We start from the raw sequence: 27288 nt of genomic DNA, 5'->3' as shown, positions 1-27288 counted from the left end.
AAGCCCCCAGACAGGGCCCCACCCCGAGCCCTGCGCAGATCCCTGGTCCTGGTGCAGGAGCAGGCAGTGGGAGATGAGCAATGGCCACAGTGGCCAGAGTGGGGGTTTGCCCCCAAACAGGTCAGCAGGGCCTCAGGCTGGGGGAGAGGGTAGGACCCCTGTCCCGAGTGTGGGACCACGGGCAAGCCGGGCACCCCGCCCCAGGCAGATGGTGAATGGCCAGGACAGATGCTGGAGTCCAGGCACAGCATGCGCCCCCCGGCCCCAGACAGTGAGGTCCCCCCAGATATACTTTGGGCCACCCACACACCCCCACCACGGAGACTACAACCCACCCTGGGACCCAGCCCCTAACCCTGAGCAATGTACCAGTCCCCCTTTCCCCCCACCTCCCCCAGCGTCTCCCCAGCTCTAAATTAGCCAGTCCCTCTTGTTCCAAACTTTGCCTGCCCCCCCACCATGAGCCCGCTGACTGGCTCAGCCGTGCCAATGGGGCGAGGCCACGGGCATCTATAGGCTGAGCTGGCTGCACCATGGGCAACTTTTGCCTGCTGTGCCATGCCCCAGAGAGGTGCCCGCAGGGGACAGCACCCCAGTGCAGGTGGGGGGGGCAGAGCCCACAGCGGGGGGGGGGTTGAGGGAGGGGAGTCACTGACCTCGCGCCTGGGCGTCACAGCAGCTGCACTTGGCAAGGACTTTGCGGAACAAGTGTTGGCAGGAGCAGCCCTGCTGGTGCCCCCCTTTCATGGTACTGCCCGGCCGTGCTGGGCACCGGCGCCCGCTGCCCGAGGGGTGCCAGCCATAGACCGGGCAGCGGGCGGCGGGAATCGGGGCACGGAGCCGGGCAGGGAGCCGGGGGAAGCGGTGGGGCCCAGGGCTCCTGCCCGCTGCACGCTCAGCGCTGGAATAACAGGGGCTGGGCCGAGCTGCCAGGGAGGAGGAGGAGCCTGGGCTTTCCCTCCCCCCCCCTCCATCCCTCCATCCCTCCCCCTTCTCCATCCCTCCATCCCTCCCCCTCCCTGCCTCGGGCTCTTCCCAGCCCAGGCTGCAGCCAGACTGCAGAGGAGCTGGCTTGCAGCGGGGAGAGCCTGCCCTGGTGCTGGGCAGCTGGGGGTCCCAGGAGGGTCCCAGCTTGGCCTCCCACCAAGGCCTGGCTGGGAGCAGGGGCAGCCCCAGCTGCCTGGCAGGGAGTGGGGGCTGAGCCCCAAGGCAGGGGGCTGAAAGGTGCAATTGGACCCCCCCCCTCGGGGTCAAAACAGAGCAAGAGGCCGGTGTTTTCTGGATCGCCCCCCATATTAATCACTGCCCCCCCCCAAGTGCACTGCGGGGAAGCCATCCATCTGCCCATACCGCAGTGCCATCTGCTGCCCGTTGCCCCCCAGCCTGGGGCTGGAGTCACCGCCCGGAGCCTGGCACCGGCTCTGCCATTTCAGGGGCCACCACTGGGAGTGAGGGACACAGGGGGGAGGCAGGGAAGTGGGGCACGACCCCGGGTGCACCTCGCCCCCCTGCACAGGCCCCACCCCACAGAACCTTCAAGGCAAACCACAGGGGTTGTCTCGTAGATACAGCGGCCCCCCCCAGCCCCACATGAGCCACGTATTCCTGCCCCCGGGTGTCTGTGCCAACTGGCCCGAGGGCACCGCTCAGCTCACAGCTCCGCACCAGGAAGGGACGGTCACTAGGCTGGCAGGGGCTGCGGGTCCCCAGGGCATCTGGGCCTGTGAGGCAGCCATGGGGCCAGCCCCACACTGGGCAGGGAGGTACCAGCTGAATGAGACTTGCTGGCACGGGGGGCAGGGAATGGAGCAAGGGGCCTTTCTCCTCTAGGGGGCACCGGCTCCCATCCGGCCCTGGGCAGGATTGACAAATTCAATGACCCCGGGTGAAAGAACTGCGGGGGGCGCGGCGGGGTGTCTCAGCTCAACCTGTGCGGGAGGGGTAGCCACAGCATGGAAACCACTGGCACCAGCCGGCCCCCTTGCTGGCTGGCTCAGTGGGGAGGCCGGGGCTGAATGGACCAAGGGGCCTGAGTGCCCCTCATGTGTGGGTCAGGCTGGGGTACCGGGGTCGGGGGGCTCATGCTGTTCCCCCACTTGGGGCAAACACAGGATTTCTCCAGCCATGTGTCAGGACAGAGCCCTCGGTGCCCCCCAGCCAACTCCCCCCCGAAAAGACCCTGAGGGGGGCTGCTGACTCCAGGACGTCTGGCTGGGGGGCTGATTTGTCTGGAGAAGAACTGAGGATGGCTCTAGTCCCCGCTCCTGCCCCCATCCCACCCCCGTCGTAGCTCAACTGCTCTCTGGGGCCCCCCAGGCCAATCCCTCCCTCTCTAGCCCCAGAGCCTGACCCCGATCCCTCCCCATGCCAGCCCAGAGCCCAGGGACTGGTTCAGGGGGTGCTAATCTGTGTTCCTGGCTGTCACAGCCTCAGGGATGCAGCTGGAGGGGGGGTTCTGAGGAACAGGTATGAGCCCCCAGCCAAGGCCCCAGAACCCTGGGGGGCAGACAGGCGCGGGGGAGGGGGGGACCGGAGCTGGACTCACCTTCTTCTGAGGGGCAGGTGTCTGGGGCCTGGGCCACGCCATAGGGCTCGGGGGGGCCCGGTGCTGCTGGCCTGCTCTGGGGGTCCCCGTCATGCTGCTCCCCATTCCCTGCAGGAGCCTCGGAGCTGCGGTGCTCCGGCCGCATCTCGGCCCCCGGCCCCTCTGAGCACAGATCCGGCAGCTGGAAGGAAGGAAGGACAGACAGGTTGGTGGGAGGGTGGGGGGCTGGGGAGGGACAGGCAGAGGTGCAGGGTGCCTTGCCAGAGAGCAACGCTGGGCTCTCCCCAAGTCCTGCCGGTGCCCCTCAATCCTGACCCGCAGCCCCCTGCTCGCCCAGCCCTGGGCTCCCCGCCCCCCGCACTGCTGGTGCCCGCCACTCCCGCCTGTTCCAGCTGGAGACAGAGCCTGGGCTCTGGCTTTGCTGACTTGTTTCCTGGCACTGCTGGAGCAGCCAGGGCGTTGGCACTGGCCATGGCCATACCTGCACCCTCGCCTGCGGGGTGTCAGCCGCTGTCACCGATCACTCCTCACCCACTTCCTGCTCAGAGACTCCCCAGGCTGGGGCCAGCCCAGGGAGGGGTCCCCGCTCGGATCCCCTGGACGCAGAAAGAGGAGCTTGTTTCCTCCCGTAGTGCCACCCACACAAGAGCTTGTTACTGTAGGGTCTCTAAGCGCTGGGTGTCATACTCCAGCTTGTTACTGTAGGGTTGCTCTGGTTTGTTACTGTAGGGTCTCTAAGCGCTGGGTGTCATACTCCAGCTTGTTACTGTAGGGTTGCTCTGGTTTGTTACTGTAGGGTCTCTAAGTGCTAGGTGTTATGCTCTGGCTTGTTACTGTAGGGTTGCTCTGGTTTGTTTCATAGATTCATAGATATTAAGATCAGAAGGAACCATTATGATCATCTAGTCCGTTGTTATTGTAGGGTCTCTAAGCGCTGGGTGTTATGCTCTGGTTTGTTACTGTAGGGTTGTCCCTTTGCGTTGAAACTCCTGATATTCTTAAAAGAAACATGTGTTTGGAGGCATGGTCCAGAACCCCAGCCCCGCCCCGCCGAGAAGGGCAGGGGGCTGTGAGCCGCGCTGGTGCGGGGACAGGTTGCCAGCTGAACTGGGGATGGGGCGGGGGCGGGGACGGCGCAGTGAGCTCCCCTGGGGCAGAGCCCTCCTGTCCAAGGAGACTCCCTGCACTGCAGCCCTCTGCCTTCGGCCGCTGCTCCTCCCTAATTCAGACGTGGCCCCCTGAGCCTTGGCCCCCGCCCCAAATGCTCGGGGAGGGACAGGCTGAGAGTCAGTGACATGTGGGGGGGGGTGTCCCTTGCTTGGGATTTCTCCTCATGAGCTGTGTTTAAAAACGCTGCTAATACAGCAGCCACTGGACCTCCTGCCGTGGTGCATGAGCAACCCTACAATAACAAACCCGCCCGCACGGCCCCAGCGCACCGAGAGACCCTACAATAACCGACCAGCATACACCACTTTAATCCCCGAGAGACCCTGCAACAACAGACCAGCATGTACAGCCCCAGTGCCCCGAAAGACCCTACAATAATAAACCCCCATGCACCACCCTAGTCCCTGATAGACCTTATAATAACAAACCAGCACAAACAGACCAGTGCCCCGAGAGACCCTACAATAACAAATGAGCATGCACAGTTGAGAGACCCTACACTAACAAACCAGCCTGCCCGCAGTACTGCAGCAGGAAGGATCTGCAGCGTGAGGTGTTTATACCCCCCATCCCTGGGACTGTATTTGCCCCACACCAGGAAGCCCGTTTGCTGGGGCTGGGGGGTCCTAGTTTCTCCCTTGAAGCTCTGCTCTAACCAATCTCACCCCCTCCCCCAGGAACGGAGCCTCCCAGCACCCACCCAGGGGGGAAGGGGAGTCTGGCAGGATCCCTCTGCCCAGCAGCTGGGAAACACCCTGTGAGCCGGAGAGGGGCAGCATCAAGGCCCCAAAAGCCACAGCCCCATGTGCCAGCACTGGATGCACAGCCCCCTTAGTGACCCCCACACAGACCCCACAGCCAGCCCCACACGGCCTGTGCAATTCCTTCTGCACAGGCCCCCAGCCACCCTGCACAGATGCCCGATTACCCCCACATGAGCCGCCCAGCTACCCTGCACAGAACCCTCCAACCCCCTCTGCAGAGACCCCCCCAATTGCCCCTAGACTGACTCCCCTTCACCCCAGCACAGAGCCCCCGACTGCCCCGGGCGACATCCCCTGTCCGGTTTGCCCAGCGCTCACAGGGCACCCAGATGGCCCCAAATCCCCTGCACCCGCCCCACATGCTCCCCAGAGATGTCATGTGGCTCTGACACACCCAGGAGCCACTCTCCCCCCACCCACCCGCCATCCCACACCCTTACCCACTGCTGGCTGGGGAGGGCCATGGATGTCAGGATATCGGCCATGGCCCCCAGCATCTGGTCTGTGCGCCCCGCTGCCTGCTGGGGGGCCTTCATGGCCCGGGCTGGGGGTCCCCACTCCTGCCTGGCTGCCTCCAATGGCTCCCTGCTCCAGTGCGAGGCTGGAGGCGTCTGGGGGAGCAGGGGTGCCGGGCGGAGCCGCGGGCACCCTGCCCGTGTGGCCGCCAAGCGTGGCTGGGATTGCTAAACAGCGACGGATCCTGCGTGGCTCCGATCCGAGGCCCCCACCCCGGCTCCCCGCTCCTCCGCGGCTACCATAACTTCTCTGCTACAAGCTGCTACCCTCCCTGGTCCCACCACCACCCTTTATCTCCCGCCTCCTCCCTGGCTGCTCCCCAGCCTTAGGAGAGCGTGGGGGGGGGGTGCTGGGACCCCCAGCACAGCACTCAGAGTCGCGGGGGTGGGGGGGAGCTCAGCGACAGGGCTGCCTTTGGAACGAAAGAGGGGCTGGGGCTGGAGCAATGTTTTAACTTTCATAACTGATGCAGCAGGCCAGTGGTGCCAGGGGCTACAAACCACCAGGACCAGCGGTACCAGGGGGCTACGAACCGCCGGGCCCAGCGGTGCTGGGGGCTACGAACCGCCGGGCCCAGCGGTGCTGGGGGCTACGAACCGCCGGGCCCAGCGGTGCCCTGGCACAAATGACGTGCTGCTCAACGGGCATCGCTGCTCCAGCTGGGAGGGCGAAGGGCAGAGCAGGGTGGCCAGGCTAGTCCCATGTAAGACCAGCTCAGCCCAGCCCCAGGCCAGGGGGGGCTTCTGGAGGGTCTCTCTTTCGGTGCCCCCAGGGAAGCTGCAGACTCGGCCCCGAGGGTGTCCTGGGCTCCGGCGGGGATGGGGCAGGGGAGGCCCCTAGGAAACAGGGAGCTGGTTCCAGGCCAAGGTGAAGAGCCAGCGCTGTGGGGCAGGGAGCAGGGGAGGGCGAGAGGGGGAGGGGAATGGAGAGGCTCAGGCCACTGACAGTGCCCTAGAGAGAAATTTCCCGGCAGTGCTGCAGGGCAGAGAGCCCCAGTTGGCTCCCCGTTTCCGCATGGCCCGGTGATTACAGTCGGGGGCTCCCCCAGAGTCCGGGCCGTCCCGCTGCCCCCTATAGCCTGGTAATTACGGTCGGGGGCTCCCCCACAGACAGGGTCCTCCCGCGGCCCCCTATAGCCCGGTAATTACGGTCGGGGGCTCCCCCACAGCCAGGGTCCTCCCGCGGCCCCCTATAGCCCGGTAATTACGGTCGGGGGCTCCCCCACAGCCAGGGTCCTCCCGCGGCCCCTATAGCCCGGTAATTACGGTCGGGGGCTCCCCCACAGCCAGGGTCCTCCCGCGGCCCCCTATAGCCCGGTAATTACGGTCGGGGGCTCCCCCACAGCCAGGGTCCTCCCGCGGCCCCCTATAGCCCGGTAATTACGGTCGGGGGCTCCCCCACAGCCAGGGTCCTCCCGCGGCCCCCTATAGCCCGGTAATTACGGTCGGGGGCTCCCCCACAGCCAGGGTCCTCCCGCGGCCCCCTATAGCCCGGTAATTACGGTCGGGGGCTCCCCTGGGACGTTCGTTTCCTGCCATTTCTCTCCCACTTTCCAAACTCAAAACACATTTTTGGAGCCCGAGCTCAGAGGAGCCGCAGCCAGAGCCCCTCCCCCATCTCCCCGCCCACGCCACACGGGACCCCTCCCCCAACCCCCGCCCTGCCCTTCCCCCCATGCCCCCTCCCACGCCACGCGGGACCCCTCCCCCAACCCCCGCCCCGCCCTTCGCCCCAGCCTCCTGCCCCTCCCCCCAACCCTCTGCCCTCCCTCTCCCCCATCTCCCCATGCCCTCGCCCACGCCACGCAGGATCCCCCCCCCCACCCTCCTGCGGCCACACAAGACCCCGGCCTCCCATCCCCCACCTATGCTCTGTGTCCCCCCCACCCAAGGGCTCCATCACAACCTCATCTCTTGCCCCCCCCCGCCATGCAGGCCCCACATACAGGCTCCTGCCCCACCCGCTTTGGAGTCCTCTGTCCCTCTCATTCATGCCAGCTGCCTTTCCTCCCTCTCCACCATCCCCGGCCTCGAGCCCCTTGCTGCTTCCCCTTCCCCTGCACAGACCCCCCCCCACACCGATGACACTTTGCTGTTGTACCCCTCACACACACACCCCCCGCCCATGGGTCCCAAATTCTCCCTCCTCTGAATGAGCCTGGCAGGAGCCCTGAGTGCCTGGCAGATGGGAATTCCCCTCCGCTGCTTGCTGGTTTGTTATGGTAGGGTCTCCTGGGAGCCCTGGGGCTGGGCCTGCTGGTTTGTTATTGTAGGGTCTCCTGGGAGCCCCGAGGCTGGGCCTGCTGGTTTGTTATTGTAGGGTCTCCTGGGAGCCCGGGGGCTGGGCCTGCTGGTTTGTTATGGTAGGGTCTCCTGGGAGCCCGGGGGCTGGGCCTGCTGGTTTGTTATGGTAGGGTCTCCTGGGAGCCCGGGGGCTGGGCCTGCTGGTTTGTTATTGTAGGGTCTCCTGGGAGCCCGGGGGCTGGGCCTGCTGGTTTGTTATTGTAGGGTCTCCTGGGAGCCCGGGGGCTGGGCCTGCTGGTTTGTTATTGTAGGGTCTCCTGGGAGCCCCGAGGCTGGGCCTGCTGGTTTGTTATGGTAGGGTCTCCTGGGAGCCCGGGGCTGGGCCTGCTGGTTTGTTATGGTAGGGTCTCCTGGGAGCCCGGGGGCTGGGCCTGCTGGTTTGTTATTGTAGGGTCTCCTGGGAGCCCGGGGGCTGGGCATGCTGGTTTGTTATTGTAGGGTCTCCTGGGAGCCCCGGGGCTGGGCCTGCTGGTTTGTTATGGTAGGGTCTCCTGGGAGCCCGGGGGCTGGGCCTGCTGGTTTGTTATTGTAGGGTCTCCTGGGAGCCCGGGGGCTGGGCCTGCTGGTTTGTTATGGTAGGGTCTCCTGGGAGCCCGGGGGCTGGGCCTGCTGGTTTGTTATGGTAGGGTCTCCTGGGAGCCCGGGGGCTGGGCCTGCTGGTTTGTTATGGTAGGGTCTCCTGGGAGCCCCGGGGCTGGGCCTGCTGGTTTGTTATGGTAGGGTCTCCTGGGAGCCCCGGGGCTGGGCCTGCTGGTTTGTTATTGTAGGGTCTCCTGGGAGCCCTGGGGCTGGGCCTGCTGGTTTGTTATTGTAGGGTCTCCTGGGAGCCCGGGGGCTGGGCCTGCTGGTTTGTTATGGTAGGGTCTCCTGGGAGCCCGGGGGCTGGGCCTGCTGGTTTGTTATGGTAGGGTTGCTGGATTCCTCCCCCCTGCTAGAGCTGACAAGCTGCTCCCTCCACAGGGGTGTTAGCCACAGCGGCCCCTGTCCCCTGCCCCCTGCACTGGGCCCATGCGGAGACCACTAGACCCTGGAGAGGGACGCAGGCCGTCAAACCTACCTGGGCTGTGGCTCCTGGCTGGCTGCAGCAAAACCCCCAGGCTGGAGCCTTCCTGGGCCACAGGAGGCCTGAGCTTGCAGCTTTCCAGCTGGGAACTGCCACCGAGCATGAATAATTTACTCCAGCCAAGCCATAATAGATGCTGGGGGAGGTGGGGGGCTGACCCTGCCCAGGCTCACACCCGCCTGCCAAGCTAGGTGTGCAGGAGCGAGGCTGTCTCCGCCCCGGGACGGAGCCCTCCCCTGGCTCAGCCATGCCCAGAGGGGAAAGCAATGGCCGAACATGCAGCTGCCTCTGGGGTGGAACAGCCCCCACAGTAACAGGCTAGGGCAGGAAACCGGGAGTGTCCAGGCAGAGGAGCAGCCTGAGCTGGGATTTAGCCAGGAGGCTTCGGCCCAGCCCTGGGACCATCAGGAAGGAGGCGGGAGTTGATTTCCCACCGTGCTGGGTGTAGCCGGAGCCCTTCAGCAGCTGGGGTCAGCATGGGACAGAGGCGGGACCCCGCTGCCCAGCACCCCCCCCAGTGCGGAGGCCAGCCCTGGCTCCAAGGGGAGCCCCCCCAGGCCCCCGGTTTTGCGGCCTCCCAGCCAAGGAGTAACCGGGTCTGGCCCTGTTCAGCTGATGAGCCCAGCCAGGGTTCCGGGCCATGGCACCGGGCGTGAGACTGCCCCGGACCCTTGTGGCCAATCAGCATCCAGCTCACGGTCAGCGACCCGCGCGCAGAAAGCTTTTTATAACCACCACCGAGGTATTTTTAGTGCCAGCTTGTTTGCCACGGAGTCCTGCCAATCTCACCCCGTTTCCCCCTGGTAGCACCCTTCCCAGCCCCGCCCCACCAAACCAAGGATTAATTCCACCATCGCCCTCCCCTCCCAGCCAGGGGCAGCTGGTCTTGCCCTGCAGCCCTGTTGCTAAAATCAACCCCCCTGAACCCCATTTGCCCTGGGCCGGCTCCTGCTAAGCAAGGAGGCAGGGCAAGGGAACTGGGTGCTGCGAAGTCAGGGCAGGCTGGACCAGGGCGAGAGGCCACTGGGGCATTTAGACCACCCTCTCCCCTCGATGCCCGGGTGGCCCCAGGATGCAGCAAGTACAAAGGAGAATTAGAACCACTTTGAGGGGGGTTAAAAATGGATGGAAGATGGGGAGAAGTTCATGGGGGGGTGCCAGCTGAGTACGTCTGTATGGGGTGGGAGGGAGGGATGGCTAGTGAGTCTGGGGGGGATAGAGGAGTCTGGCTAAGGAGAGATGTGGTGTTGGGGAGAAGAGAGGGATAGAGAGGTGTGTGGCAGGTGGATGTGGGGTGGGGATGGCTGGATGGGCAGCAGGTGTGTGAGGGGATGGATGGAGGGAGGGGTTGGTGTGGATGGATGGATGGACGACTGTGTGGGGATGGATGGCTAGATGAATTGGGGTGTGTGGGGGGATGGATGGATGGACAGGGGCGTGGGGGTGGATGGATGAATTGGGGGGTTGTGGGGGGATGGATAAATTGGGGGTGTGTGAGGGTGGATGGATGGATGCGTGTGTGGGGATGGATGGATGGACAGACCCAGGGGTGTGTGGGGGTGGATGGATGGATGGACGGACACAGGTGTGTGGGGATGGATGGATGAATTGGGGGGCGTGGGGGGATGGATGGTTGGAGGGGTATGAGGGTGGATGGATGGATGGACAGACTCAGAGGTGTGTGGGGGTGGATGGAAGGACAAAGGGCTGTGTGAGAGTGGATGGATGGATGGACGGACACAGGTGTGTGGGGATGGATGGATGGACGGACACAGGTGTGTGGGGATGGATGGATGAATTGGGGGGCGTGGGGGGATGGATGGACAGACTCAGAGGTGTGTGGGGGTGGATGGAAGGACAAAGGGCTGTGTGAGAGTGGATGGATGGACGGACGGACACAGGTGTGTGGCGATGGATGGATGAATTGGGAGTGTGGGGAGGATGGATGGATGGACAGAGGGGTGTGGGGGGGATGGATGAATTAGGGGGTTGGGAGGATGGATGAATGGATGGACAGAGAGGGGTGTGAGGATGGATGGACAGACACGTGTGGGGGTGGATAGACTGACTGACAGACCCCCTGACCTCCGGTTTGCCGGCAGCACTTTGATCTCTTTCCTGAGGTTTTTGCCTCCTGGCGTCTGACGCTGACGTGTGGATCCCCGCGGGAGGCGCCGGTCCAGGCCCTGCACCTTGCCGGCATGTGGGTCTCCCAGCTTCTGCCCTGGCCGGGGCTGAGAAGAAGGGGCCGGGTGGAGAGGCTCCTGGCCGCAGGGCCTGAGGGCCTGGGGGACCGGCTGGGCGCGTGTGTGAGGAAAGGACTCCATGTTCCCAGGGCTTGGCGTGGACCAGGCCGGAGGGCGCGGCAGGGGACGAATGAGCAGTGGAGCGTGGGGGGGGGGCACAGGCAGCAAGGCCAGGGGCCCGCAGCGAGCAGGAGCCGCGGTGCCAGGTGACGTGCATGGCCATCCCCCGCTCTTGAGCTCCTAGGCCGGGCTGGGCCAGAGCTGAACCCCCAACCCATGGCCCCCTGCCCGTGGCCCACCATGGAGCTCCACGGGCTGGCCAGGCAGCGGGGGTCCCCCTGCCCCTTCCCTGGGCCTGGGAGCGAGGTGAACAGGGCTCCCGGCTGCATCCACTCCCTGGGGCAGGAATTGGGCAGGGGAGTCGAGATCCCAGAACCTACAGAGGGATTCGGAGGGGAGGGGTAATAGCCAGTGCCCCCACCCCCCTGTGTCAGGGTATGGGTCACAGATCAGCACACAGACACCCCAAGAGTGGGGTGGGGATCTGCCCCCTTGCTTGGCTGGGATCAGCTGGCCAAGAGCAGGGGTTGGAACTGAGCACGAGGCTTGGGGCAGGGGACCCCCCATTGGATCCCCCTGGACCCCCAGAGCCTGGCATCAATGAAGCCCCAGCACCATTGTGAGGAAGGTACCAGTGGAGAAACTGAGGCATGGAGCTGGGGTGTGACATGCCAAAGGCAGCTAGGTGAGGCCAGAACGCAGGTGTCCCGGCTCCCAGACCCCTGTCCTAACCATTCAGGGCAGCCGAAGAAGTTTGCGCGACGGTTCCCAGGGGCCTGGCCCGTGCTGGAGCAGAGCCCATCCTTGAGGCAAGGCGGGGAGGAAACGCTCCGAGCCCCCTGGGGCTGCTGCAGGAGCAGCCTATATTTAGCCCCTTCCCCTCCCAGGGACTCCTCCACCACCTTCCCATACTTGGCCATTTCCCCATCATTGGAGACCAATGGGGCCCCCCCTCCTCCTCCCCGGCCCGCTGGCTCTGGAGTCCAGCCTGCAGCTGGGATGGGGAATTCATTGCGGGCACCGTGGGAGAGGAGAGGGATGCTCCATCACCACATCTGGCCATCCTGGGAGGTGCCCAGCCCACTGCCCGGACTCCTGGGTTCCACCCCCGTTGGGTTCGAGTTGCAACCCTTCCTGCTGCTTCCTTTTCTCCTGGCATAATGTGGTGCAACCCCAGGGGTGGTTTTTCTTCTTGACACAGTCACTCCCCCCACCCCCATGGCCCCTTACCCAGGCCAGAGCCCCCCAGGGGAATAGCTCAGCCTGAGCTGGTTTGTCTGAGTTTTGAGGAACGAATTCAAGGAATGGGGCCGGCAGCTCGGCCTAGTCTGAGAACTCAGGGTCTCGTGCCCAGTGTTGGTTCTTGCCAGCCTTGCTCCCGCTGCTCGGGGAGCTGATTGCCTACGGTGACACGTCTACACCACAATGGCGCAGCCCCAGCCCACGTCAGCCTCAGTTTCCCCTCCCAGCACGTGGCTCTTCAACCTGTGAGCACTTGGTGGCGTGTCTGGGCAGCTCCTGTGGTTAACAGAGGGAGGCTCCTCAACACCGATCAACATGGGAATGGATATTTCAGCCCGTCTGGCCTTTCTGACAGTCCCCGGCTTCCAACTCCTCTACGGCGGGCCGGTGTCAGCACGGGGCAGAGTCCTGATGGGAGGGTGCAGAGGGCCCCATGGGGGCAGCGGTTGGGGCCCCAGGTCCTGCCCCTGGACAGGCGGGAGTAAGAACGAGCCCTCAGAGCACGGGGGGCAGCCGTGAGGGTGCTGGCACCTAGAGCCCATTACACAGCCCAGCGCTGGCTGCATTTCATGTCCATCTAGGGTCTCTTGTCTGCTACTGAGATAGGAGGCTCGTGGGGCAGGGCCTGCCTGTTTGTACAGCGCCTAGCACAATGGATGTGGGGCCATGCCAGGGGCTCCCAGCGCTGCCGTAATACACCTAATAAATAACACACAGCACCTAGCACAACGGGTGCGGGGCCATGACTGGGGCTAAATGCTTCTGTAATACACAGAGATAACAGCAGCCCTGCAACTCCCAGAGAGCCAGCTGAGGCAGCCTCAGGCAACCTTATCCCCAATAATGGCAGCTCTGCTTCCAGCATGGGCCCTCCCCACATGGCCCCCCGCCACTGGGCTCAGAAAGGGGGCTGCAGACATGTTGCATACTTTTATTCAACCAAAGCTACAGAATCCAGGACAGACGGGTCGGGGACCGAGCGACTCTGTTTCTCTTCTTTTTTAACCAGCAACCCTCCCTCCCCCCTATGGAGAGACATGGGACCCATCCTCCCCAGGGCAAATGCTCAGCTGGGGCGCAGGGGGGAAGGTTAACAGGACAGAGAGCGGAGTCTGCTCACAGAACGGGACGCGTCGTCTCCGCCACACACGGTACACGCTGCACGGCTGCAGCCACATGCTGAGAATAGGTAAAAGAAACAGACGGGCCCCGCGCCGCCCGCTGGCGGTGCCCGGGCAGGTGGAGCCGGCGGCAATGGCCAGGGGAGGCCGGTCGGCAGAATTCAGATCCAGACGACAGCGCTGCCGGGCTCTGGCGTAGCCGCGTCCAGGACTAGGCCCCGGCGGAGAGTCCGGATCAGGATTGGAGGGGTATATACAGGAGAGGTGGGTCCCAGCGGGAGCCTTTGTCCGCAGCCGGGCAGGGGGTGCCCGCAGCACTGGCTGTGCTGAGGCAGGTGTCCGCAGAGGGTGGAGGCATCACCAGGGGAGGACACGGCAGGCGTCCTGGCAGGGCCGCGCCGTCACGTAGGTCCGGAAAGCAATGCTCAGGGAAGAGCTCAGCCGGCTGCAGCTCTGGAGCCCAGCAGGAACTGGAGAGGAGGGCGGCTGGGCCCAGGGCTGGGTGTGGTGCAGGGAGGTGTTGTGTGCGAGCCAGGCCCCCTCTTACACATACACGTCTCGTACAGCCACCGCAACTGCACACCCTGATCTCACCCGTACAGGGCACACGCTCCCCACCCTGACCCCACCTGCTCGGGACGGCCACATCCCACACACCGTGCTGCACACACAACTCCTGATCCCACGCACCCAGTACAACCACACCACCTTCACCCCCCTGTACACACAACTCCTGGTCCCACCCCACCCTCACCCCTCTGAACACACAACTCCTGGTCCCGCCCCACCCTCACCCCTCTGTACACACAACTCCTGATCCCACGCACCCAGTTAAGCCACACCACCCTCACCCCCTGCACACACAACCCCCGACCCCACCCGCTTGGTACAGCCACACAAGCCCCGACCCCACCCGCTCGGTACAGCCACACCACCCTCACCCTCTGCACACAGAACTCCAGGTCCCACCCATCCTTACAGCCACACCACTCTCACCCCTCTGTACACACAACTCCTGATCCCACAGACCTGGTACAACCACACCATCCTCACTCCCTGCACACACCTTCCCCGACCCCACCCACTTGGTATAGCACTCTCACCCCGCTGCACACACAACTCCTGGTCCAACCCGCCCATACAGCCACACCACCCTCACCCCCTGCACATACAACCCCATATCCCACACACCTGGTTCAGCCACACCACCCTCACCCTTCTGCACACACAACCCCCGATCCAACACACCCACTACAGCCAGACACTCCTTACCCCCTGCACACATAACCTCTGATCCCACACAGCCGGCACGGCCACCCCACCCTCACCCCCTGCACACACAGCCCCTGATCTCTCTCACACACACACACACACACACACACACACACACACACACACACTTGATCTCACTACCCTCTCCAGACACCCCCCGACCCAGTCACACACTCACACTCCCCCGTCCCGTCCCTCCAAGAAGCACTGGCAGTGGGGAGAGGCTCTGGCGCTGACAGCCGCAATCCAGGGCGTAGCCAGTGAAGCACCTTGTCTTGATGGATGTGTGGCCGCTCCAGGCCCAGCTGGACAGGAGACGCTGTGGGGCTGTCCTGCCCCCCCAGGTCACCCCCTGGCACCACAGCAGGAGCCGCAGCAGAGAAAGGGTTAATCCTCAGTGAGGCCTTTGGCTCGTAGCTCCTCCTGCACCCGGGCGAGGTACGTGGGGTCGGGGTACCCGAATCTAGGAGACAGACAGGGGAGACATCAGCCATGCAGAGCCGCACCCCTGCCTGGACAGCTCCCCAGCCTACCCTGTCCCACCCACAGCCACAGCAGCCCCCCTGCTTGGCCACCTCAGCTGTGCACTGCCATGCACAGGGGGACCCTGGCATCCGCAGGGGGGCGTTTGGCCAGGGCAAGGGGTGGAGTGTGTCCCAATTCCTGAAGAAAGGGCCCCGGGAGCTGCCAGGGTCACAAGCATCTTGACACACAGCACAGCGCCCCGTGGCACTGGGGATTGGGGTGAGCGCTGAGAGCCAGGGCAGAGCGCCCCCTGCTGAGCCCCCTGGCACTGGGGATTGGGGTCAGCACTGACAGTAAGGGGATAGCACCCCCTGCTGAGCCCCCATCTCCCTGCAGCACAGGGCCCCCTAGAACTGGGGCCAGCACTGACTGCCAAGGGAGAGAGCTACCTACTGAGCCCCCCCACCCCTAGGTTTCCAGTGCCAGTCGGGCCCCACTCAGGAGCACAGAAGCGTCATCACCACCCCCTGCCGCTGGCCCCCAGCCCATTAGCCCTGCGGGCGGCGGCTGCCTACAGTTGGGGTCCCCCGGTGCAGTTGGTTTTGTGGTGGATGTCATTCCACGTGATGACGTTGGCTCTGCCCGTGGTCATGGAGGTGCCGATGGTGAAGGTCAGGCGCTGGTCGAAGGCCTTGCGGAACAGGGCCAGCACCTTGTTCCCCTCTGGGCAGTCGGGCAGGTAGGCTACCCGCGTGGTGCCCGGGTACCGCACACCAGGGTTGGGATGCTCCACCTGCAATGGGGAGGGGCGGGGGGAGAGACAATCAGACACCAGGGATGCTGTGAAGCCTGGCACAGACTCTGCTGCCAGGCAGGGGTGACGCTGCCCATGGACCGGAGTCTCCTCCAGTGCTCACTGCGGGCATCAGGCAGCCCCCTGGGTTGCTCCAGCTGGGGGCTTGGTCTCCTCCTGCCCTGCAGAACCCCGGGGGCGGGTGACCCTGCAACTGGCTCAGGGGGCATCACTCTTGGGGAGGGGGAATGTCCCCTGCTCACTGCCGCCCGAATGCCAACCTGCTTCCGGCCTCCACAGTGCCCAGCCTTCCTGAGCCACAGGGTGATGCGAGTCCAGAGGGGACAGGACAAGGTAGGGCTGGTGTGCCCCAGTGTCGCCCCCTGCTAGGGTGGTGCCCAAGGCTCTGCCATGCCCCAGAGGCAAAGGTAGGGATCGGATGGATGTGGAAGGAGTTAGATTTACCCAGATTTACCAGGTGACCCCAGAGCGGAGGGAAAATTAGCAGATTGAGAGGGGGGGGACAGGAAAGAGGGGAGGCATTCAAGGGCCAACGCAGCCTGGTGGGGACACTGCACATGGGTCTGGGAGAGCAGGGGGCTGGGATTTAGGGGCACCAGCAGGGCTGGAGCGTGGGGAGCCCAGGGCTGGGCTAGCAGGAGGCTGCGGGTTGGGATTTAGGGGCACCGGCAGAGCTCAGGGGGGCAGGGCTGGGGGTGGAGGGAACCCAGGGCTGGGCTAGCAGGGGGCTGCGGGTTGGGATTGAGGGGCACCAGCAGAGCTAGAGAGGCAGGGAAGCTGACCCAGACCTCCGCCCCTTGCAGCCGACTGCCCCAACAAGCCCCCTGCCCCCCGCTGCAGCCAGGCGGGTGGGGGAGGACTGCAGAGCTGGGGCCAGAGGCAGGGGGAGAACTCACCCCTTGGATGCCAGGCGGGAAGACGTACTGGATGATGATGGTGCCGTATTTCTCGTAGCCGGGGAGCAGCAGGCTCGAGTCCTTGGACACCAGCATGCGCCCGTTCTCGGGCTGGTTGCCCACCAGCTGCCCATAGAAGCGCCCACACATGGGGCAGGCCCGCTTGACCTGCAGCGCCCGCGTGATGCAGTCCTCGCAGAAGGAGTGCTTGCACTTCTCCAGAGTCTTTACGTTCTGGATCTCGCCCAGGCAGATGGGGCACTGGCTCTCCTGCTCTTCCTCCTGCAAGCAGCCCACCGCCCCCCCTAGGCCCCCTCCCCCTCCTGTGCCCCCCGCCCTGGCCCCGGAGGTCTGCTGACCCCGGGAGACCACGCCGGCCCCGTGTGGGCGCAGCTCGCCCCCAGGTTTGTCCAGCAGGGCCATGCACCCCACCAGCTCGCTCTGCCGCTGCGCCTTCTTCAACTCCTTCTCCGTCTCCTTGAGCAAGGCCTTGAGGGCTTTGCGGGCCAGGTAGAGGCCGTTGCCGGCCCCAGGGGCCGGCGTGGAGAGCTGCAGCACGTAGATCTCCGAGGTCTCCCCATCGATCAGGATGCTCAGCTTGGTCTCCTCCTTCAGCCTGACCAACTTGGAGGGGGCCTCTTTGGTCAGGAAGTCCCAGACGGGCTTAGAGACCGTGAGCTTATTTTTAGTGGCGCCCCCACATGCCGCCATCCTGGATAAAACAAATGACACTGAAGAGAAAAGAACAGTCATCAAAGCCGCCGGCATCGCCTCCCGGGTGGGCTAGAGACAGACAGACAGACAAGGGACACCGCCCCACCTCCACCCCCACCCCCTTCCCCTTCCCCAGCCAGCCAACTGCCCCAGCCCCAGCTGGGATTTGAACCTTCGGCTCCAGGAAGCATCAGGAGGGGTGGATCCCCTCCGGGGCCCGGCCACCCCCTCGGCCCAGCCATCATTGTCCCCTCTGGCCTTTAAACCTCTACCCTCGGGTCCCACGCTCCTGGGGTCTATTCCCCTATCGCTGTGTGGGTTGGGGTGAGTTAGCTCCTTTCCATCTCAGTGGTGACAGGTGGGCTGTACCCCACAGCCTGCCCCACAGCGAACAACTCCCCCCCAAGTTCAAATGAAACACACACACCCCTCCCCACGGCTGATCAGTCACCCATCACAAACATGACAGTCACGAGACAATCGTTTAATAAATATCATTGCAATTAAAATAAAACACAGGCGGGGGGTGGGGGAGAAATGCTTGTTTGGAGGGGTTAACAAAGGGGTTTTTTTGAATGGGGGGGGCAGGGGGACACAATTGCTGCGAAAACCCCGCTTCGTAAGGCCGGAAGCTGCGTTCCCCACCACCTTGGGTTATGAAACGGCAGAGTAATGAATGGGAAATCCCAGGTCCTAGGGGAGGGATAAGGAGGCTGGGGGTGGGGCTGCCCGTAGGAGAGGGAGCGGGATCTAGCAGGACCCTAAGACACAGATCCATCCCCCAGTTAAACTTGCCCTCCAGCAGTGCGAATGGGCCAGAATAGGATGCATCCCCCCCAAGAATCGCCCCTGCAGGGGCCCCAGACGGTGAAGTGGGGTCAGGCCCTGGCCCCCTACATGGGGCAGATTGGGGTGTGGCCAGAGGGCACTGCACTTCGAGTAGTTTCTGCTCCCCAGGGGCCAGGGGGAGGAGAGCTAAAGTTAGAGCAGCCCTCTGGCTGCTGTAATTGACACCTCAGGCCAGGACCAGCATATGGGGAGCCCAAAGAGGTACAACTCCCCCGAACGGATGGGGGACCTTGGGATCGAGCCCCACAAACTGAGCCTCAGCCTTGGACACTAGGAGCAGGTGGTTCCTGAGCCCCATGGCACATTTGGGGAGACCCCCCCACATTTATCCCAAATTGGGCCATTCCCTGCTCCCCCCACCGCAGTAAGTACCAGGAATAACACCCCCTTCATTTGTCCCACTGAATCTTGTGCCCCAGGGCTATAGCTCCAGCAAGGGGGCTGGGGCCCTATACCCCATGGGGCAGGCAACGGCACCAGGTGGGGCCCCCTGCCAGCCTGGATCAAAGAGGGGCACCCGGGTGGGGTCAGGGGAGGAGGCCTCTCTCCCTTCCCCCCACACTGGGGGCCACCCAAGGTCATGGCTGCCCCCCTCCCCCAGCAATCTCAGCAGGATTCAAACCACCCCTCACCCTGGGGTGGCATGAGGGGGATGCTCCAAGGAGCTTTTGCTACATCTATTGCTCCTGTTGGTCCCTGGGTTGGGGTGTCTCAGGAGTGGGGGGGCCTGAATTGTGGCATGTTGTCTGGGGGAGCCCCTCTAGGGCCTGACCAGATGTGGGGGGAGGGGACCAGGAGAGCTGGGCTGGGGGAACCCCAAAGTGGGGCTGAGCTGGGAGGGTGGCGAGCTCCACAGAACAGGCCCAGGCCCCAAGTGCTGGCTCCCAGCACCCCCTGCTCTAACCCACCGGATCCCCATCCCCCACCAGGGAGGGAAGAACCCAGGCGTCCTGGCTCCCAGACATGCCCCCCACCCCCAGCAGGTGTAACCCAGACCCACCCCCTCCGGGGCCAGCATGAGCAGACCCACAGCAGGGAGAGCATAGCCTGCCCCCCCCCCCCCGCAGGAGAGCCCCACACCTGGAAGTGGGAGAAGACGGGGATCCTGAGATCCCCCCCCCGCAATGGATGCAGCAAACCCCAGAGGCTCGGGGGAGAACTATCCCGGGGGGGGGAGGGGTAGAAGGAGGGAGGGGGGGGCTGTACCGCGCGGGGGGGGGCTGGTAAAGGGGGAGATGGGCCCTATCAGAGTGGGGGTGGCTGTAGCGGGGCGGGGGGCCTCCTGCCCCTGGAGGGGGGCTGCCCCCTATGGGAGGAAGCAGGGGGCCGTACCGGGGGGGGGTGCAGGCCGGGCGGGGGGGTCCGGGCCGGGTGGCACCTACCTGGGGAGCCCATGGGAGAGGGAGGCAGGAAGCGCCCGGAGCGAGTTCAGCGGAGCCGCGAACCAGGAACTACAAAGACCGGGCGGGGCGGACAAGGGGGGTTGCGGGTTACGACGCTGCAGGCGCTGCCCCGCCCCCCCGGGGTTATCCACCCCCCCCCCCATTCGCGACAGCTGATTGGGCCGGCTGGCGTCAGCGCGCCCCCCCCATTGTCCCCTCCCCGCTAGCTCATCGCCCCCCCCCACCCTCCAAGGTTCAGGGCTCCCCCCAGCTCAGGGGGGGCCCATCCCCCCTGCCTCCACCTCCTTCCCCTCCCTCCGGCTCCATCTCCTCCCTGCCCCCCCATCCTTGTGTGATCTCCAGCGCCCCCCTCCCCGTGATTCACTGCTCTCCCTCGCCCTGCCCGGGGCCCCTCTCCAGCACGTCTGCCAAGAGCTGGCGCCAGGTGGGCACCGGGTAGGGAGCTGGGCCCCATGCAGCTGGTCTCACAGAGCCCCGGCAAGTCCGGTCTGTGTCACCCCCAAACCACCTGCCACGCTCCACGCCCCTGCTCGCGGTCCCCACCCCATGTCCAGCCGCCCCCCAGGCGCCGTGGGCTCCCAGCACAGCCCCCTTTGTGCAGAGGACGTGGGGCGCCGGCTCTGCCCCCGGCGTGGGGGTTTGTCTGTGGCAGGTCCGGCTCACAGGACATGGTGCCTAGCTGGGTCTGTCAGCCCATCCCCTGCCCCCCCACCTGCCCCACTGATCTCCCCACTGCTCAGGCCCCAATCCCCAGCGGGCTAGGCTGAAGGGCAGGCAGTGTTTAAAGTGCATGGAGGGGGGGGTCACAAGGGGTTGCACACGTAGCCTGTGGGGGGCACCTTGCGGCCCATCTTACCCAAACGGCTGCTCCCAGATTACGTTGGATCCCTCACTACGTTCAGACCCCCACAGCCAGGGCAGGGAAGCAGGCGAATTCCTGGGCGGGACTCGCAGCAGGCGGGGGTCCGGGCCGGCCGGATCTCAGGGGTTCTGGGTCGGGGGATATTTTAACATTGGGTTTGGTTCCAATTCAGATGGAAACTCCACTCAATTTTCCTTCTAGGACCCCCCCCCCCAGGGTGCTCCCCACATTCGCTCCCAGGGTCTGGCACCCACTGACTGAAACAGACAGTTTCACAGCTGCTGTTCAGTGCTGGGCAACCCTGAAACGCACACGAATCCTGGCAGTTTCAGTCAGCGGCAGCCAGAGGCCCTGGCGGGGCAGCCCGCTCGGGGGAAAGCAGCATTTCCAAACTCGCAGGCCGGCTGGCTCCCTGCTTCCTCTACACATTCCTGACCAGCCCTAGGACGGAGGCTGTGGATGGGAGGGATGTGAACACTAAGAACCCCCCCACTCCGGTTTCAGTTAAGGGGCACACGCTCCTCCCTGCGCAGGGCTCCAGCCCAGTCTCTGCAAAGGGACATCCATGACTCTCCCCATCCCCCAGTGGCTGCTGCTGAATAACCTGCCCTGAAGGACTTTTTCTCCTTACTGCCAGGGGGCTCAGGGTTCGGCCGGTGCCCCGGGGCAGGGGGGGTTCGTGCCCCTGTTGTGTTGGGTCTCCTGCCTGTCAAGCTGAGCACATCCACATGGGCCTCAGGAACACCCAGCCAGTTTCTCTTCTTCATGCCTGTTCTCGGCCTCCGTAATAACCTGTGGCAGCGAGTCCCGCAAGCCCGTCTGCTAACAAACCTCTAAGAGCCTGCTCTGCCAGGCAAGAGGCATCCCTGGAGGAAGGCGAGGGGGCACTTGAGGAGGCAGCTGGCATAAGGAACTGAGAGGGGTGTGGCTCTCTGGGCCCTGCTCAATTTGTGCATAGGATGGAGGGGGCAGTGGGTTTTGCTCCCCGCCTGCAGGGAGTGACAAGCATCTGGGGGAGGTGCTGTGTCCCAACGGGGGCTGCCGACAGCCTGTCTGGATCCAAACAACCCGGTGCCCAGCAGCCATGGTGCACAGGCCCCTCCCTGTGGTCCCTAAGCCTCAACCGAGCCCTGGAGTCTCTAGCACCCGGGAGCTTTGCGTGTCGTGGGCGCTGCCCTGCGAGGCGGGGGGACTGGGGGATCCGTTGCTGTTTACTCCCAGAGCCCCCAGTGACTGGCATCACATCTGATCTGGAGCTGCCAGGGCCTCGAGCAGAGCCTGGCATTGTGTCTGGGCAGAGGCCTCCAAACTGTAGAGAGACCCACTGAGGCTTGCGCATCCTCTGATGGGACCAGGCCCGGAGCCTGACTCGGCTCCAGGCTCGCAGCCCGCTCTGGGGAACCCCACCAGGGACCCCTCCACCCCCCCGCTTCTGAGCTCCCTGCCTTCCTGCCCAGGGCCCAGCCCTGTCCCACACCAATGCTTACGCCCTCCCACCATCACGATAATGCCACGTTTGCCCCACGGCTCCCAATGCCGACTGCAGGGCCCCGATCCCCCTATGAGCCCCCGGCGATGCCAGCTACACTCGCAGGAATGCCTCAGGCTGCACCCCAGATCTTCTCTCCACTCCTGCACCCCAGATCCCCCCAGCTGAGCTCGCTCCCCCCAGCTGGGCTGTTCAATGCCAGGTAACTCTTGGCTCTAAGGGGAACTGGGGCCCCAGGTCTCCCTGCCATTGCCGAGCGCCGGATAACGATATAAATGGCCAGATCTAGCGTGTCCTGCAGCCAGATCCCTGTGTGGTGCGGTCCTGCCTCCGCCCTTCAGGGAACGGGGAGTCAGTGCTTGGCTGGGAGACCCTCCGAGACCACCGGGGCGTTGCAGGAAGTGGGGGAGGGCTCAGGCCAGGGCGCTCTCCCCTCAGAATCGGGGCTGGCTCCAAGGCAACACGAGGGAGTTTCATGCTGCAGGGAGTGAGGTGGGCATCTGGTATCTGCCTCCGCTCCAGGCCATGGGTGAGTGCTGCTCACTGACAAGGGCTAGTACCAGCGGGGCCCCGGTGGCAGGGCCGGGGGGGGGGCACCTGATGGGGAACTCCCCACCACAGGGACAACCCCTTTGCCAGCGTCCCCAGGGGAGGAGTCTCTCCCACTGGCCTCCCCGTATGACTTGACTTCAGCATGGCTGAGCGGGGAGCAGGCTCAGTGTGACCCCATGATCGCCCCCCTGCACAGCAGAGCCCCCGCAGCTGCCGCTGGCAGTCACAGCACAGCGGGCGTTACCATCCCCTTCTATGCGGCTGCATTGCAATAAACACGGGGCAAAGCCCCCAGGAGACCCTACAATAACAAGCCAGCCTGAGCAACCTTCCAATAACAACCCAGCCCCCGCAGCTGCTGCAGGAAGGGACCCCACATCCTACCAGCTGCTCCCATGGGACCCTCTGATAGCAAACTGGCTCCGGCCAGCTCCAGGAGTTCCCAGACTCAGTGGCCTGAGCCCTCGCACTGTGTGTGTGGGGGGGAAACAGGCAAGAGACAGGACTCGCCTCCCCCATGGATGGTGGGGATTTGCTGGTAAAGACCTTGGCTTTCCCAGCCCCAGCTGGGCACGGGAGTGGGGGGGAGATTGGGGGTGGAGGGAACCAGCCAGTACAGCCGGCCTGGCCATGTAGACGGTTGGTACCTCCATGCTGCCCCATGGCGGGGCTCATCCTGAGGCCGATTCCTCCCTAGAGGGGACTGGGATGGGCCAGGGCTGCAGCATATTCCCCTCCCGCCCCGGCCAGGATCCCTGTTCAAAAAGGTGTGTCAGGGCTGCTCCCCGACCCCCGGCCCCGTGCACAATCTCCCTTCAGAGCGGGCCCCCAGGACGCATCACCTTTGCTGAGAGGGGCAAGGGAACAGGGCTCTGGGGGAGCTGGCTCCACTTCCCACCGGGGGGCCCAGACCAGACAGCGCCCAGTGCTGAGATCCTGCTAGGTCAGCACAGCAGCCGAGTGCCCCCCCCCGCACCCCATCAGCCTTCATCCTAGTCAGCTGGTGGATCAGGCCCCATCAGAGCACCAGGCTTGGCACGGGGGGGGAGGAACAGAGATTGGGCTCTGTCAGGGCACCATGCCTGGCATGGGGGGCTAAGGCCTACCTGGGTGCCAGGCCCGGGGGGCGGGGCATGGGGGAAATTGAGCCCAGCCAGGGCCTCTCTGCCACAGACGGCTGGGCATGGGCTGTTCTGAGCATCCAGCCCTAAACCTGACAGTGCAGCGATTCTTCAGACCCCCCCATCCTTAGCTCAGACCCCCCATCTCTCCCACCCTTCCCCCTTCCCCATCCTTAGCTCAGACCCCCCATCTCCCCCACCCTTCCCCATCCTTAGCTCAGACCCCCCATCTCCCCCACCCTTCCCCCTTCCCCATCCTTCAGCTCAGACCCCCCATCTTCCCCACCCTTCCCCCTTCCCCATCCTTCAGCTCAGACCCCCCCCATTTCTCCCACCCTTCCCCCTTCCCCATCCTTCAGCTCAGACCCCCCATCTCCCTCACCCTTCCCCCTTCCCCATCCTTCAGCTCAGACCCCTCCTTCCCCCTTCCCCATCCTTCAGCTCAGACCCCCCCATCCTTCAGCTCAGACCCAACATCTCCCCCACCTTTCCCCCTTCTCCATCCTTCAGCTCAGACCCCCCGTCTCCCCCTTCCCCCTTCCCCATCCTTCAGCTCAGACCCCCCATCTCCCCCACCTTTCCCCCTTCCCCATCCTTCAGCTCAGACCCCCCCCATTTCCCCCACCCTTCCCCCTTCCCCATCCTTAGCTCAGACCCCCCATCTCCCCCACCCTTCCCCATCCTTAGCTCAGACCCCCCATCTCCCCCACCCTTCCCCCTTCCCCATCCTTCAGCTCAGACCCCCCATCTCCCCCACCTTTCCCCCTTCCCCATCCTTCAGCTCAGACCCCCCCATTTCCCCCACCCTTCCCCCTTCCCCATCTTTCAGCTCAGACCCCCCCCATTTCCCCCACCCTTCCCCCTTCCCCATCCTTCAGCTCAGACCCCCCATCTCCACCACCCTTCCCTCCTTCCCCATCCTTAGCTCAGACCCCCCTTCTCCCCCACCCTTCCCCCCTTCCCCATCCTTAGCTGACCCCCATCTCCCCCACCCTTCCCCCTTCCCCATCCTTCAGCTCAGACCCCCCATCTCCCCCACCCTTCCCCCTTCCCCATCCTTCAGTTCACACCCCCCATCTCCCCCACCCTTCCCCCTTCCCCATCCTTCAGCTCAGATCCCCGCATCTACCCCACCCTTCCCCCTTCCCCATCCTTAGCTCAGACCCCCCCATCTACCCCACCCTTCCCCCTTCTCCATCCTTCAGCTCACACCCCCATCTCCCCCACCCTTCCCCCCTTCCCCATCCTTCAGCTCAGACCCCCCATCTCCCCCATCCTTCCCCATCCTTCAGCTCAGACCCCCGCATCTACCCCACCCTTCCCCCCTTCCCCATCCTTAGCTCAGACCCCCCATCTCCCCCACCCTTCCCCCTTCCCCATCCTTAGCTCAGACCCACATCTCCCCCACCCTTCCCCATCCTTAGCTCAGACCCCCATCTCCCCCACCCTTCCCCCTTCCACATCCTTAGCTCAGACCCCCCATCTCCCCCACCCTTCCCCCTTCCCCATCCTTAGCTCAGACCCCCATCTCCCCCACCCTTCCCCCTTCCCCATCCTTCAGCTCAGACCCCCCATCTTCCCCACCCTTCCCCATCCTTCAGCTCAGACCCCCCATCTCCCCCACCCTTCCCCCTTCCCCATCCTTCAGTTCAGACCCCCATCTCCCCCACCCTTCCCCATCCTTCAGCTCACACCCCCATCTCCCCAATGCTTCCCTCCTTCCCCATCCTTTAGATCACACCCCCATCTCCCTCCCTTTCCCCCTTCCCCATCCTACAGCTCAGACACCCCCCATCTCCCCCATCTTTCCCCCCACCCCAATCCTTCAGCTCAGACTCCCTATCTGCCCCCACCCCCATCCTTCAGCTCAGACCCCTTCATCGGCCCCGCCCCCAGCTCTGCATTTCCAGCAGGACTCACTCCCCCAGCTCGCACTCCCGGGGGGGGGGGCAGCGGCCCCCTCCCCCACCGCCGGGACAGGTGATGGGCTCGACCCTCCTCAATCTGCAGCCAGAGGCAGGAAACCAAGCGCCCCCCACCGCCCATGGCTCAGGGTCTATTTCATGCCAACCCGCCCCCCCCCCCCCGCGCACACAATGGCCCCGCAGCGCTGGGAAATCTGCTATTGTGCATCCGGGCCACGATCCCTGGCACGGGCCCCCTGCAGCCCCCCCAGCCCGGCCGCCCCCAGCTCTGCAGCCCCCCCCCAGGCCAGCTCTGCAGCCCCCTCCCCCCGACAGCCCCCCCCAGCCCGAGAAGAAGTCAAGCAGCGGCGCGGGGGAGGGGGGGCCCGATCCCGGCCGCTCCGTACCTGGCGGCGCAGCAGCCCCGAGGCGCCGTGGGGCGGTCGCGGCCATGGCGGGCCCGGCCTGGCGCGGGCGAGCGAGCGACCCGCTCCCGGCTCCTCTTCGGGCGGGGGGGGGGCGTCGCTCGCCGGGGCGGGCACGACGCGAGCTGCGGCGGCGCTATGGAAACCGGGGGGGAGGGGAGCTCGCTGGGGGGGGATTGCAGGCGGGGGGGGGGTTAAGTCTCTTGCTTTGTGCCTATGGGCCCCGGCCCATTAGCCCCCCGCTGTCCGCTTGGTGCCTAAAGGCCCACTGCATTTGGGGTCTGGGGGATACGAGGCTGGAGAGGGGGGCGCCCTGGAGAGCCAGCCTCGTAGGGCAAAGTCCCACTGCAGTATGGGGGGGGGTTGGTGTAGAGACCCCCTTTAGAGCCAGCTGGGAGGGGCCTTCCAGCCTTTCCAGGCAGGGGGTGCAGGGGATTCACCCCACCCACGGATCCCCTGGAAATGCGGGGAGAGGGTGGGCTGAGGGCAACACCAGGGGAGTCAAACAGGAACACGCAGCCCAGCTGGACGGTGCCTCTCGCCCCCCGGCTGGCTACCAGCCTGCCCCCAGGGCCCAAGGCAGGGGCTGGATGTTTGCAAGCAGCAGGGCTGGCACCGTGGGTGGGACAGGGGCATGCCAAGGCCGGGTGGAAGTGCCTCCACCCCTCAGCTGTCATCGCCTTTAGCTGGGTTTGGGCAGCATCCAGGGGTCTCACCCAAGGTTGTGTGGCCCACGGTGATAGGCACTGCCCTAGGCAGACCTGGAGCCAGGGCCTCATCCAAGGCGCATGCAGGCTACACAGCCAGATCAGGGAGGGAAACTGAGGCACAGAGCAGGGCCATGACTTGCTCAAGGGCCCACAGAAGGTCAGGGAGAAGCAGGATCAGAACCCAGGTGTCTTAAGTCCCAGCCCTGTACCCACCAGGCTTCACTGCCCCCCTCTCACAAGCCCCATAACACCCAGTGCGCATTCCACTCGTATCCTGGCCCATCAAAGGGGCTACAGAAGAAAGAGGAGCTGCCCGTGCCGGAGCAGCGGGGGGAGGAGATGTGCCTACGACAGGGGGACAAGCCAGGATTTTAAAAGCTCAAAATATTGGGCATGCCAGCATCTGGCTTCATCCAAGCTGGGCATACTGGGGAAGGCAGATAATACTATGGTGACTCCCCCGCCCCCCACCAGCACTCAGGTCAGGCAATTCCAGCTCAGGCCCGGGCGGAGTGGGGCGGGAAGGATTTGCACAAGGCAGCGGCCCAGGGTTGGAGGTGTAAGGGGATATAGGTGACTGGTGAGGAGGAGCTCCCCTGGGGGGTGGCCCTGATGCCAGGAGCCATGGGGGAGTAGAGGAGACTCTCTCCCTCCATTGAGGGTACCACTCGGTTATCTCTCCCCCGCATAGGCGGAAACAGCTGGAGGGGCCAAGGTAGGTGCTGCGGAGGCTACAAAACACCAGAACCTTTTTCTCTCCTACCAGAGATGAGGGCTCAGCT

The 27288-nt window shown here is 64.7% G+C and overlaps 2 protein-coding genes across 15 annotated transcripts in view; both read right to left on the bottom strand.

Annotated features, from left to right (window-relative positions):
- ARHGEF25 (Rho guanine nucleotide exchange factor 25) overlaps window positions 1-8462 on the bottom strand; it is a 28700-nt gene extending 20238 nt beyond the window's left edge. For 6 of the 12 annotated variants that reach the window (XR_006278346.1, XM_038378733.2, XM_038378735.2 and 3 more), the window contains exons 1-2: window positions 4920-5169; window positions 2546-2726 (exon numbers count right to left, since the gene is read on the bottom strand). Coding sequence is in view for 11 of the 12 variants with exons in the window: in XM_038378733.2 (XP_038234661.1) it covers window positions 2546-2726; window positions 4920-5015 (277 nt within the window). In the remaining variant the exon portion in view is untranslated. Of the gene's footprint in view, window positions 1-656; window positions 904-2545; window positions 2727-4919; window positions 5204-8355 lie in introns of those variants that run through there. The other 6 variants (XM_043506568.1, XM_043506569.1, XM_043506570.1 and 3 more) reach the window with 6 other exon arrangements.
- Window positions 38-25881, bottom strand: DTX3 (deltex E3 ubiquitin ligase 3). 3 transcript variants are annotated; one of them, XM_038379419.2, is made up of 7 exons: window positions 25779-25881; window positions 20300-20433; window positions 19423-19491; window positions 16478-17208; window positions 15343-15560; window positions 14407-14765; window positions 38-48 (listed from the first exon to the last, which is right to left on the bottom strand). In XM_038379419.2, the coding sequence occupies exons 3-6, from the start codon at window positions 19433-19435 to the stop codon at window positions 14690-14692; spliced, it is 1038 nt and encodes a 345-aa protein (XP_038235347.1). In that variant the 5' UTR covers window positions 19436-19491; window positions 20300-20433; window positions 25779-25881; the 3' UTR covers window positions 38-48; window positions 14407-14689. The 3 variants fall into 3 exon arrangements, with proteins under 3 accessions (XP_038235347.1, XP_038235348.1, XP_043362514.1); XM_038379420.2 differs by having other exon boundaries at window positions 16478-17189; XM_043506579.1 differs by lacking the exons at window positions 19423-19491; window positions 20300-20433; window positions 25779-25881 and having other exon boundaries at window positions 16478-18709.
- Between the last annotated feature and the right edge of the window lie 1407 nt (window positions 25882-27288).

Source organism: Dermochelys coriacea, chromosome 20 (genome assembly GCF_009764565.3).
Source record: "Dermochelys coriacea isolate rDerCor1 chromosome 20, rDerCor1.pri.v4, whole genome shotgun sequence".
NCBI lineage: Eukaryota > Metazoa > Chordata > Testudines > Dermochelyidae > Dermochelys > Dermochelys coriacea.
Note: the sequence above shows the minus strand (reverse complement) of the source record. Positions and strands in the feature narration are given on the sequence as shown.